This window comes from Mus caroli, unplaced genomic scaffold (genome assembly GCF_978045245.1).
Source record: "Mus caroli unplaced genomic scaffold, Mus_caroli_1 scaffold_8, whole genome shotgun sequence".
NCBI classification, from domain to species: domain Eukaryota; kingdom Metazoa; phylum Chordata; class Mammalia; order Rodentia; family Muridae; genus Mus; species Mus caroli.
The window spans coordinates 66,363,341-66,375,365 of record NW_028227263.1 but is presented as its reverse complement, the minus strand read 5'-3'; the positions used below and the strand labels follow the sequence as shown (position 1 = coordinate 66,375,365).

At 54.2% G+C, this 12,025-nt stretch overlaps 1 protein-coding gene across 1 annotated transcript; it reads right to left on the bottom strand.

Moving 5' to 3' along the window:
• Positions 1 to 1,561: 1,561 nt before the first annotated feature.
• On the bottom strand, positions 1,562 to 11,874 carry Fes (FES proto-oncogene, tyrosine kinase). The gene is made up of 19 exons (XM_021166450.3): positions 11,465 to 11,874; positions 10,758 to 10,979; positions 10,447 to 10,620; positions 7,807 to 7,903; positions 7,446 to 7,629; positions 6,882 to 7,019; positions 6,683 to 6,802; positions 6,424 to 6,546; positions 6,135 to 6,321; positions 5,927 to 6,010; positions 5,220 to 5,429; positions 4,775 to 4,897; positions 4,432 to 4,485; positions 3,808 to 3,926; positions 3,411 to 3,505; positions 3,204 to 3,327; positions 2,364 to 2,521; positions 2,128 to 2,250; positions 1,562 to 1,865 (listed from the first exon to the last, which is right to left on the bottom strand). The coding sequence occupies exons 2-19, from the start codon at positions 10,968 to 10,970 to the stop codon at positions 1,723 to 1,725; spliced, it is 2,469 nt and encodes an 822-aa protein (XP_021022109.1). The 5' UTR covers positions 10,971 to 10,979; positions 11,465 to 11,874; the 3' UTR covers positions 1,562 to 1,722.
• Between the last annotated feature and the right edge of the window lie 151 nt (positions 11,875 to 12,025).

Genomic DNA, 12,025 nt, shown 5'->3' with positions numbered 1-12,025 from the left:
GTGCAGTGTGTGTGTGTGTGGGGGGGGGTGAGGTGACCATTTCATCACCTGAGCACCTGAGGAGGCCATCGTGATTCTAGGCTGGCTCACAGTGGTCTGAACTGGTAGCCTCCCTTCTTCCCGGGACCAGATGGCAAGAAGTCATCTCAATGAGCTGTTTAATCGCATTTGTGAGGACTCTGAGACAAGCCCTGGATTTCTCTGTAGTTTTCTCCTTTATATCCATGTCATGTTTGCAGCCTCGAGTGGCTTGGAGGATGGGGGCCGGTTGCTCAGCAACTGAGCGGCTTTTCTCCCTCCTCAGTCAGAGCGGCACCCTCCTCTGCCTGTCCAGTGAGGTGCGCTTCCAACATGTCCGCTCAGGTCTTTCTCACTCTTGATGAGAGTGGGTCTCAGAGCCCAGAGTAGTGATACAAACCTTTAATCCCAGTACTCAGGAAGTAGAGGCAGGCTCATCCCTGTGAGTTCAAAGCCAGCCTGGTCTACTCTGGCTGTCCTGGAACTCTCTTGTAGAGCAGTCTGGCCTTGAACTCATGGAGAGCTACCTGCCTCTGCCTTCTAAGTGCTGGGATTAAAGGCATCTGATTGCCTTGTTCCTTAGCAGTGGCTCTCCTGTGCTTCCTGACCCCCAGAGCCTGTCATCATCATCATCTGAGACAGTCTCATGTTACCCAGCCTGACCCCACATTCTTTATGTAGCAGAGGCTGCACTTGAACTCACAGAGAACTCACTCACCCCTACCTCCCAAGTACTAGGAATTTGTATGTGATCCTGATAATGAAACAGAACCTCAGTAAGCAACCCATCAACCAGGCTGCATGCCCAGCCTCTCTCTGTAAAGGCTTTTATAAACCACACAGGTATGAACCACTTTGCCTGACCAAGAATATGCGTGCATGCGTCCATGCATGAGCCTGTGTGTGTGTGTGTGTGTGTGTGGTGTCTGAGTCTGGTGGGGTAGGGTGAGGTGGGGGGTGTGTATGGTTACAGGGTATTTTGTGGTCCTCATTAATTTGTCTTATAAGCCACTCCCAGTGTTTGTGGTGTGTTTGTTGGTGTGTTAGCGCCATGCTGCTATGTTCCTGACATTCCCTGTTTCCAAAGACTGTTTCAGATGGCAGGGGTTTCCGCAGGACTTGTGGGAGCTCGAAAGTCCTGGGTTAGCCCTCAGCCTTGCTCACATTCATCTTTAGTTCTCACCTTGAAAAAACATGTCTTCTTTGTGGGGAAGCCTTACTTTACCTGTGTGCTCATCCCCTGCACTTTCTGTGACTGTGTGACTATTCTCTATTTTTCACAGACCCATGACTTCTACACCTTAGTTGCCAGCCTGTACCTCCACAGGTTCCCGGAAGGCAACATCTTTACAATTTACCTGAGCAGCTTTGCACTGTGATTCTGTTCTAGGGAACTGCGCCACCATCTGGCCAAAGCTTGTATAGCACCTTGCACTTCCTGGCTCCTGTCCACATTAAACCAAATCATGTCAGCTCTACCGGATGTCCACCTTTTCCTAAGAACTGACCCCTTGGCCTCCAGAGGAGCACACATGTCAATATCACCTGATGAACACAACTTGTTTTATTTTTCTGCCTAAGAGAGGAGTTTGGGCAGGAAGAAGGACGGAGAACCTCCCTGGGGCCGCACCCTGCCCTGTTGCTGGTGGTTGGAACCCAGGTCTTGGAGCTGTCCAGCAGTGAGTGGGAACTGCTGAGGAGGTCTCACCGATGCCGCTTGCGGATACTGTGGAGCTCCTGGCAGATGGTGCTGAAGCTAGGTCTCTGCCCAGGCTCATAGGCCCAGCACTGCTCCATGAGCCTGAAGACTGCATCGGGGCACAGCTCTGGGCAAGGCAGACGATGCCCTAGGGGCACAGGTGCCAAGTATGAGAAGGGATCAGATTCCTCCTGATTCACTGCCCTTAAGGAACCACTCTTGTCTACTAAGAACCAAAAAAACAGAGGCCTAGGCTCTAATCTCTAACCCACCATGCATAGACAGGCTTGTCACCTGTGGTAGCTACAGGCTTTTCTTATTTTGCCCCAGTAGGTTTTGAGAAGAAAGAGTTTGGTGGGAACATCTTAGGAGCTTGGTCCTGAGGCACCATCATAAATCTGTGGCCTTACCCTTTTCTACAAACTCCCGTGTTTGCTGATTGGTGAGGTTGGGATAGGGTGAGGCCCCCAGGCTGAAGGTTTCCCACAGCAAAATACCAAAGCTCCACACATCACTCTCTGAGGAGTAGCGTCCTGCAGAGGAAGCAAGGCAGCATACAGAGGGAGACTGTGCACATCCAAGGGCCCAGAGGCCACCCATGCTCAGTCATCAGCCTTGCCGCCCAGAATGGGTGAGAATCTGGTACCGTAGTTAAGGGCCTCAGGGGCAGTCCACTTAACAGGGACTTGTCTGAGGCCTGCTGAGGCGGCATAGATCCCATCAGCTTCTTCACGGGACATCCCAAAGTCGCTGATCTTCAGGACATTCTTCTCTGTCACCAGGCAGTTCCGAGCAGCCAGGTCCCTGGGTGAAGCAGGGCGGAAGTTGGTTTTCAACCAGTGTTGCTTGCCCAGCTGGGTCAAGCACTCTAGACAACCAACAATATAGCTGTTCTTTAGGGCTTAGGAGGTATTGCAGTTTGTAAAGTGTCTGCTGAGCAGACACGAGGACCTAAGTTCAGATCCCTAGCTCTCACAGAAAAAGTTGGCAATGCTCGTCTGTTACCCCAGCACTGGGGCATTGAAGGATTCGCTGGCCAGCCAGCTTCACCAAGGTTTAGTGAGAGACTGTTTCCAAAATTAAACTGATAAAGATCAAGACACCTAACATTGGGCTGGAGAGATGGTTCACTGACTGCTCTTCCAAAGATCCTGAGTTCAATTCGCAGCAACCACAAGGTGGCTCACAACCATCTGTAACAGGATCTGATGCCCTCTCCTGGTGTGTCTGAAGACAGCTACAGTGTACTCATGTAAATAAAATAAATACATCTAAAAAACCCAAAACCAAAAAACGAACAAACAAAAACAACAACAAAAAGACATCTAACTGACCTCTGACTTCCACACAGATGGACACGTATGTGCATATGTACAGAAACATGGTGGGACTCTCACACACAAAGCACTAGAAACCACTTCAGCCCAGGGGGAGCCACCGTGATGGGGTCTCCCATAGCCTGCATCAGGGCCTGCCTCTCACTCACCGGTGGATACAGCACTTGCTTTCCAAGTATTCCATGCCAGCAGCTGCGTCCCCTACCATCTGCAGCAGAGTCTTCACCCGCAGGCGGGCTCCCTCTGTCCGCAGGAAGGTAAGAAAGTCGCCCCCTAGAGGCGAGAGCAGCCTTGAGCCTTGTGGGCAACACCAGGCAAGCTGAGCCCTCATCATGGAGACCAACACCTCTGCTCACCTTGAACCAGCTCCATGACGATGTAGATCGGCTGTTTCTGTGTGCAGACCCCGATGAGACGTACAATGTTGGGGTGGTTGTACTGTTTCAGGATCCTGGGGAGCACTGCTGCTTAGGCTACGTGCGATCTGTGCTCGCAGCCTTCTACATCGGCCCCCGCCTCCCCCTCCCCCTCTGAAAAGGAGCCTCAGAGAAGACAGAAAGCTACGGGGGAGAAGAGTGGCCGCGAATGGCTGCAGCCTTGGACACGTGACTGCAGCTGGGGCCCTGGTTAGTACCTCTTTGCATTATGGGTATTACTCGGGTAAGAGTCGACTCGGAGCCCTAATTGCCAGGCAGTACATAGAGGACACCTCTCACACAAGGGACCTCGGGCCTCGCTCATTTGATGACCCACCTCGCTTCTTGCAGAAACTTGGCCTTGAGGTCAGGTGGGAGTGTCTCTCGACAAGACTTCACAGCCACCGGGGTGTTGTCTGCACGAAGGCGGCCACTAAACACCTCTCCGAAGTTCCCCTGCAATAATCCTGGGTTCCTACCACAACTTCCTGGCACTGCTGCCCTTTCTCACCTCAAGAGGACAGGCCATCTTGTCCCCAATTGTCCATGCTGATTTGTCACCCTGGCTTTCTATGAAGACTTCCCCTTGTAGAGATATAAAAGTTACCTGTGCCACCTTCTCTAAGAAGTGACATGGGAAATCCAGAAATCACTTTTCTTTGGGTTGGGAAACTGACTGGAAAGTGGCTGGCATTTTACATTAACAGAGGAGCTTGGCAAGACACCCCAGAGCAGGGCTGGAGCTAGAGCAAGATGCCAGCCTAGGGGTTGGTAGTCACTATTTTCCGAGAAAGGAATCAGGGGGTATGAGCTGGGATCTCATTGGGTCAGGGAGACCCTCTAGGACTCTGGAGGTGGAACCCAAGGTGGGACGGGGTGAGGGGCCTGGACGAAGCTGGTGAGGAAAGTCACAGTAGAGCCCAGAAGGCTGGCGAGTCCCCGGGCCGTGGGCTACACTTACCCTTCCGATCTGCTCTCCCAGCACCAGGTCCTCGTGCTTCAGAACCCACTTGTCCTGAGGAGAGAAGTGAGGGAGTTAGAAGTCTGCAAACAGAAGGGTGCTGGACCCCGTGAAGGACACTCCTGTTGACACTATGGAGCTGACTCAGTGTGTCACAGTGGCCGATAGGCTTGGGCATATCCGGACACTAAGATAATCTGGGGATCAGGCTGATATATATGGCCTGTGGGTAGGAAGGCATCCCCAGCCGAGGAGGAGGCTGGCCACATTTTGGGGTAACACTCACACTCTAAGCGTCTGTGATTCCCAAGCTCAACATGGGCCAGGCTGGCCACAGGCTCACCTTGGGCACCGCCCTGAACAGGACAACACCACTCTTCTTTGTAAGGGGTTGCTGGGAGGACAGCAGGTGAGTGATGAGCAGAGGTATGCTGGGGAAGCCATCCCCTTCCAGCCGGAACAGGTTCTGTGAGGCAGGGATTGCAGGTGTTGGGGGGACATGAGGTCAGCGGCTTCCTTTGGTGAGGGGGCCTGAGGTCTGGGAGAGGACGAAAAGAGCAGCAGCGGGGAGGGAGAGGAGGAGGGGGAGGGGAGGAGGGGGCAGGGACTACCTAGGACACATGAGTACATGACACTCTTGCTACCTTCTCTGACTCCAACTGAGTTAGAGAAGGAGGCACCTAAAGCAGGGATGGCTATTCCCTACACTCAAGGTCACCGAGCTCTAGACCATTTCCCTAGAGAGGGGGAAGACAGAAGGAATAGGGTCAGCATCCCAGCCCACTCACATCTGAGGACTGGATGATGAAATGCCGGGGCTGGCCATCCCACATCACAGACAGTACATACTCCTGCTTGCCCTGGCTCTCCCGAACCAGGAAGTCCCCGGAGTGTGTTAGCAGCTCAGCTACCTCTGCCCGAGGGATAGCCCCGTGGTACCACAGCTGCTCATAAAGAGGCTTCTGCACTTCCGGCACGAGCTGCAGTGGTGGAGGGATCTGGGAGGAGCATGCAGGAGTCACTGGGCTGGCTCAGAGCGGGAGAACCCTGGGCTAGCTTGGGGTTTCTCATATGCTCTCCTCCTTACAGCAACACTAGAGCGGCCAGCCTGGCTCAAGCTCGCTCTGAGCACAACCAGAATGGGAAGCTTAGGCTAGCAGATCCCAACCAAGTTAGTACTTTTCTCCTCTGAACCACAGGCCTCTCTGTCACGCCCAGAGCGGGCAGAGGAGTGGAGTAGCTCTGCAGCATACAGGGATGGTGAGGAGAGAACATGGGGGCTGGCAGGGCTCAGAGGTATCTGCAGCCTGGAACCCCAAGGAAGGGAAGGATGTCCCCTGACAACCCCCATCCTCTCACCCCCGCCCCAGTGAAAGCCGTCTAGGCAGGCAGGTCCTTCTATGCAGAGTGTGGAGGTCTAAGGAGCTTATCTGAGGCTCCTGGCCTGGCCTATCTAGATGGGCAGAGGTAGAGGCCCAGCCTTGGTACTACTCACAGAGAACTTGGGGCGGAAGATTCCGGAGAAGTGGCTTTTAAGGATCTCCAGTGTGGGTGTCCTTCCCCCCTCTCGCTCCTGCTCCTGAGGCCAGGGACAGACGTCAGCGGGTGGCCAGGCTTAGGGAGGGGGAGGGCAAAAATGAGGAGCACAGCCCCTGCAAGCAGGCTGGCAGGGGAGGGCGTTGTCGTGGTAGGGTGCATCTCACCGTGGAGGAGGTGGAATGGCGGTCATCCTGAAGGAGAGGCACGGCTGGGGGTTCGCCCGTGCCGAGCTGCTCCATCTTGCTCTGCAGAAGTTCCTGCTGGGCCTGAAGCTTGTCCTGGCTGCACAGTGCTATCTGCAATCCTTGTATTGCCTCTTGCAGCATCTGCCTCTTGCCCAGAAGCTGCACCCTGCAGGCAGGAGCAGGGCAGAGAGAGGGTCGGTTTGAAGCTTGTGGCACAGCATAGGGGCGGGCGGGAGTCAGGAGGCTGCTGCCCGCGGGGCCTGCTCACCGTTCCCGGGGGTGGGTGTTCTGTTCCTCACTCTGGAGCTCACACTGCAGCTGACTGACCATCTCCTGCCGGCTCAGCACCTCTTTGGTGGCCACAGCCAGTTCATCTGTCACAGAGGTCAGCCTGTACCCCAAGGGCAGGAGAATGAAAGCTGGGCCCCCACCACATGCACCCCAACAGAGCCAACCTAGCCTGGCCACCTGGCCAAGGACTCCCTGCCCACACCCACATGTGGGTAGCATGACAGAGGAGTACGCACGTGTGTTGCACGCTTTCCAAGGTCAACTCGTTCAGCTGCAGCTCCCCCGGCTCCAGCTGTTCACCCTCTTCAAGAAGCGACTCATCAAAAGTGACACAAGGTGGCACGTCAGGGGTGGATCTGTGGGTGGACAAGGTCCTTCAGTTAATCCGTCAGAAGTCCTGGCGCTCAGGAGGCTCGAGGATATGGATCAGCTTACCCATATTGTCGCAGGAAGCCTACGTACTCAAACTCAGGCTGGATCCGAGCAGCTGCTGCAGCCAGCTCACGGTGAATGGATGCCACATCGTCCTGCACCAGACTGCTAATCTCCAGGTATTCCTGCAGGATGTCCTTCCTGCATTGCCCCCCACCCCATAGAGTCAGGCTAGGCAAGAAGGCTAGCTCAGCCTAGGACAACACTTCTGGAACAATTCTAGGTTGGAAACCGGCACCCCCCCCCCCAACACACACACCTTAGCTCATATGCAAGTGAGTAACTTTAGGCAAATAAATCATTTAAGGCCGCCCTGGCCTTCTGCTTCCTGATAGGATAGTAGGTATACTGGCAGTGGTGACAAAGAACCACTGAGATCCTGTGGGTAGGGCCTGGTACACAGGAAGTACTCTGGAACTAGGTCCCCAATAAATGCATAAGGCAGTAATGTGCTGCTGACCCCCAAACCCTGTCTCCCCAGGGCTTAGCACCGCCACCCCACCCCCAACCGCCCAGTTCCAGCCTTCTGTTCTACTGTCGGTTAGAAAGCACCGGGACTGCGCTTACAGAATGCCCACCATCTCTTCGTGCAAATCCTGCAGTGACTGCAGCAGGCCGGGTAGCATGAACCGGTGGTGGTGGTGGTGGTGCAGCTGTGCGGCCCTCACGCCCAGGACGTAGCGGTTGTGGTGGGCAAAGAGCTTCCACAGGCTCCGGACGTACTTGTCTTTGGCCTTGTCTCGATCCTTGTCTGCCAGGTGAGAGGTGAGAGGGAGGGAGGGAGAGTGGGAGTGGGCGCGCATATACACATGCTCAGGGCATGGGGTTGGTATCCCAGAGGCCTAAGGAGCAGCCCCTGGGCACTCCCTGGCACTAGCTAACAGGTCTACTAGACTGGGTTTTCTCCCTGCCAGGAAGAAGAGCGAACCTTTGCTGGCTTCCTGGTACTTGCGCCTGGCCTGGGTGCTATCTCGTACCAGGGTCCGGTACTGACTCTTCAGCTTCTCAATGTCCTGGCTGTGGGTCTGGAAGGAAAAGGGAGGTCAGGGCGCAGAGGCAGACCCTTACGCCTGGGGCAATCACATCTGAGGTAAGGCCCTGCCGCCCAGGCTGTCAGGTTAGAGGGACTCATCCTTCCGAGGGAGTCTGGAGACTTGTGGGGAAGGGGGCTGCTAAGGTCAGGGTCAGAGGAGCTGCTGTGGTGTGCTGCTGAAGGAGGCAGGGAAGAATTTGGGACAGGCTCCAACTATCCTTCCTGGTGGCAGATGTGTAGATTCATATGACCCCATAGTCAAAAGAACCTCCTTAGGCTTGGTTTCATATCCTGGGGTTATCATATTGAAATTCTTTTCCTTCTCATCATTTTTTTTTGAGGTAGGGCCTCACTACCTCAAGACTATTCCAGGTTTACCCAGGACCCATTCTGTAGCCCAGGCTGGCCTCAAATTTGTCACAGTCCTATCTCTGGAATGCTGGGATTACACACATGAGCCACTACACTCAAGTTCACACTGAGTTACTATTCTTTTTTTTTTTTTTTTTTTTTAATTATCTGTAAGTACACTGTAGCTGTCTTCAGACACTCCAGAAGAGGGCATCAGATTCGTTACGGATGGTTGTGAGCCACCATGTGGTTGCTGGGATTTGAACTCGGGACCTTCGGAAGGGCAGTCGGCGCTCTTAACCACTGAGCCATCTCGCCAGCCCTGAGTTACTATTCTGTTTTAAATTTTTTTTCATTTATGTATATGTGGCTGTATGTATGTACAGGAAGGCATGCCCACCAAAGCCAGAAGAGGCTGGCAGGTCCCTGGGAGCTAAAGTCATAGATAGGCATTTGTAAGCTTTGTTTGATGTAGGTATTGGGATCTGAATTCTGATCCTCTAAAAAAGAGTAAACAGTCTTAACACTAAGCCCTACAAAATCATGCGTTTGTGTGTGTGTGTGTGTGTGAGTGTGTGTGTGAGTGTGTATGGTGTGTGTGTGTGTGTGAGTGTGTATGGTGTGTGTGTGTATGGTGTGTGTGTGTATGATGTGTGTGTGTGTATGGTGTGTGTATGTGTGTGTGTATGGTGTGTGTGTGTGAGTGTGTATGGTGTGTGTGTGTGTGTGAGTGTGTATGGTGTGTGTGTGTATGGTGTGTGTGTGTATGATGTGTGTGTGTGTGTGAGTGTGTGTGTGTATGGTGTGTGTATGTGTGTGTGTATGGTGTGTGTGTGTGTGTGAGTGTGTATGGTGTGTGTGTGTGTGAGTGTGTATGGTGTGTGTGTGTGTATGATGTGTGTGTGTGTGTGTGTGTGTGTGAGTGTGTATGTGTGTATGTGTGTGTGTGCTATCCTGCACATGTAAAAGTATCAGAAGACAAGGTGCAGGAGCTGGGTCTCTCCTTACTGTGAGTCCCAGGGACCAAACTCGGGTGGTCAGGCAAGGCAGTAAATCAGCCTTCACACGCCGAGCCACCTCGCTAGCTTTTTGTTTTGTTTTGTTCTGTTTTGGGCAGGTTCCCCTGCTCTATAGCCCAAGACAGTCTGCAACTTATGGCAATCCTCCTGCCTCTGTTGATTGAGTGCAAGGATTATAGACCACCATACACTTGTCTTTTACCTTAACTTCCAACATTTTTATTTTGCTCAGGGCCCTGCATAGTATGTTCCTGGTAATAGGAACAGCGGGTGGTGGCCCAAGACTGGAGTGCTCAGCGCAGTTCTCTTGCTTGGGCGCTGGGACAAAATGTGCAAGCTTCATTTGGCTTCTTTGAATCTCAGGTTCCCCATCTGTAACTGATTGAATCCATAGATTTTGCCATGTTTTTTTTTGGGGGGGGTGTTTTTGAAACAGGGTTTCTCTGTGTAGCTCTGGCTGTCCTGGAACTCACTCTGCAGACCAGGCTGGCCTCTAACTTGGAGATCAGTTTGCCTCTGCCTCCCAAGCGGTAGGATTAGAGGCGTGCGCCACCACTGCCTGGCAACTTGGACAGTCTTAAAGAGCCAGCTAGTATATATTTCGAGCATGTAGGTCATAGAGTTCTGCAGGAATTACTCCATTCTCTTGCGGAAACATACGATCCCAAACGATGGGAGGACAAATGAGCATGGAACCCTTAACTAGAATTGAGTTAGGAAAGTCTGGGAAGGTGGACCACAAGAGGGCGCTGTGGGTCCATGGTAGGACCCAGCTCTGTGGCAATGAGGGGTGTGGTACTGGGAGACTGACCAGTGAATGGGGGAGAGAGGCACCCAGAGACAAAGCAGCTGCCTGTAACCCAGCCTGTAGCTGAAGAGCTGCTGGGACTCAGACCAAGGCAGGATTCGGCCTCTGGGGCCCTGGGCGGGGTCCACTCTAAGCACACTTGCCTCCCCCCCCCCCCAGCCCCCAAGTCTCTCACAGTGGCTCAACAGGTCCTGTAGCAAGTTAGCCTAAGTTGTGAGAGGAAAGGAGGAACCTGCAGCAGCAAGGCCACACAGGCCATCCTGGTGCTGGGCCTGTGGTCAGTGACTTCTGCTTCCCTAAGCACTCTTGTGCAAAACTGTGCCTTATTGCTACAGAGTCCTCTGGGTGCCCGCCTACCTTGGTGAGCTCCTGCTGCAGCTGCTGCCACTGCTCATTGTACGTCTTTCTCAGGTGCTGCCGCTCCCGGATCAGCACGCTCAGTTTGCTCAAGGGTCCAGAGTTCAGATCTTCTGCATGCTGCCGCAGCACCCGGCTCAAGTTCTCGGTCTGGCTTGTTATCTCTGCCCAGGACTACAGCACATTGTGGGATAGGGAAACGGGAAGAACAGGGCAATGGCCCGCAAGCCTGGGTTTGCATTCTCTCCAACCCCACCTCTAAGTGGGGAGGTGATGAGGGCAAGTGGATGGGAGAGCTCATGGAAGCTCACCTGGCTGACAGGGCTGTCGGGGCCGCTGCTCCAGCTCTGGCCTCCGCTGTCCTGCAAGGACATGTGGTGAAGCAATCCTGCATATTCCCGGTCACTCTTGACCCTCTGGGCCATCCACTTCCTCATGCCCTCCAATAAGCGCAGCTCAGCTTCCTGCATCTGCTGCACTGCCCCGTGGCCCTGGGGGCTGCACAGCTCTGAAGAGAAGCCCATAATGGTGTCCTGGGGACAGAAACCCGGTCATTCAGTGGAGACAAAAGAAGCGGCTGGTGATGGAAGATGAGGCTAAGGTCGAAGAGGGCTGCGGGCGGGACATGGGTGGGGTTCTGCTTAGAAAAAAATACCAAGAGGCGCAGAGAGCAGCCTGGACTGGGGCCGGCCCTTCTGCTTCCGATGTATTAGACTAGGTTCCAGAGCCAGTGGTCCCGTTTCCAGGAACCAGACTGGAGGTCTCTAACAGGACCCTTCCCCCACACCATTCCTGGATGTTACCGACTCCTGCCCTGCCCAGGGCCTTCAACAGTGCTGGACTGCGGCCTCCGGGAGCCACCGAAAAAATTCCTATCACTGGGCTTTCCTGCCCTTCCTAAGATCCTAGCCCCACCCCCATCAGGTTTCAGGTTCCCAGAACACCCGCCTGGCCCCTTTCCGGTGCCCAGCCCTGCCCGTGTCCCACATAAACTCCTGGATCTCGAAGGTGGAGTTACCTTTCTCAGGCAGCTGCTCCTGGGGTAGGTGGCGGTGGACCGACTAAGGCCCAGAATCTGCCGGGCCAGTTCCTGATTCCTGCTTCCTCCTCCGTGGTTTCAGTTGCCCTAGGCCGCGGGGCGGGTCCACTATAGGGAAGAGAGAGCACAGCCCACCCCCCATCCTGCTCCCCACTCTGCGTGCCCTGGGCCACAGCCTACAGCGACAGCTCAGTCACGGAAACGGAAGGGAGGAGGAGGCCGGCAAAGAATGGCCATGCGAAGAGTGGCCTGTACACCAGGCACTCTCCAGGGTCCCGTGAACGCGGGGGAAGGAACCCAAAATGCAGTGGGGATGGACTCAAGGTGAGGCCTCAGGCAGGGTGTTGGGACCCCCGGGGCACCCAGGGTGTGTGGACTAATGTGAATCCTGACGGCGTGCTAGGGTGCCAGGGGGACCTAGGAGAGGAAGGAAGCCTAATCCTGTCCCTCCTCTGGATTCCCTAAGGAGACCTCAGGCGCCAGCCTCTATTTGCATATAAAATCTCCAAGTCAAAATCCTAAGCAGAGGCAAGCTTCTCG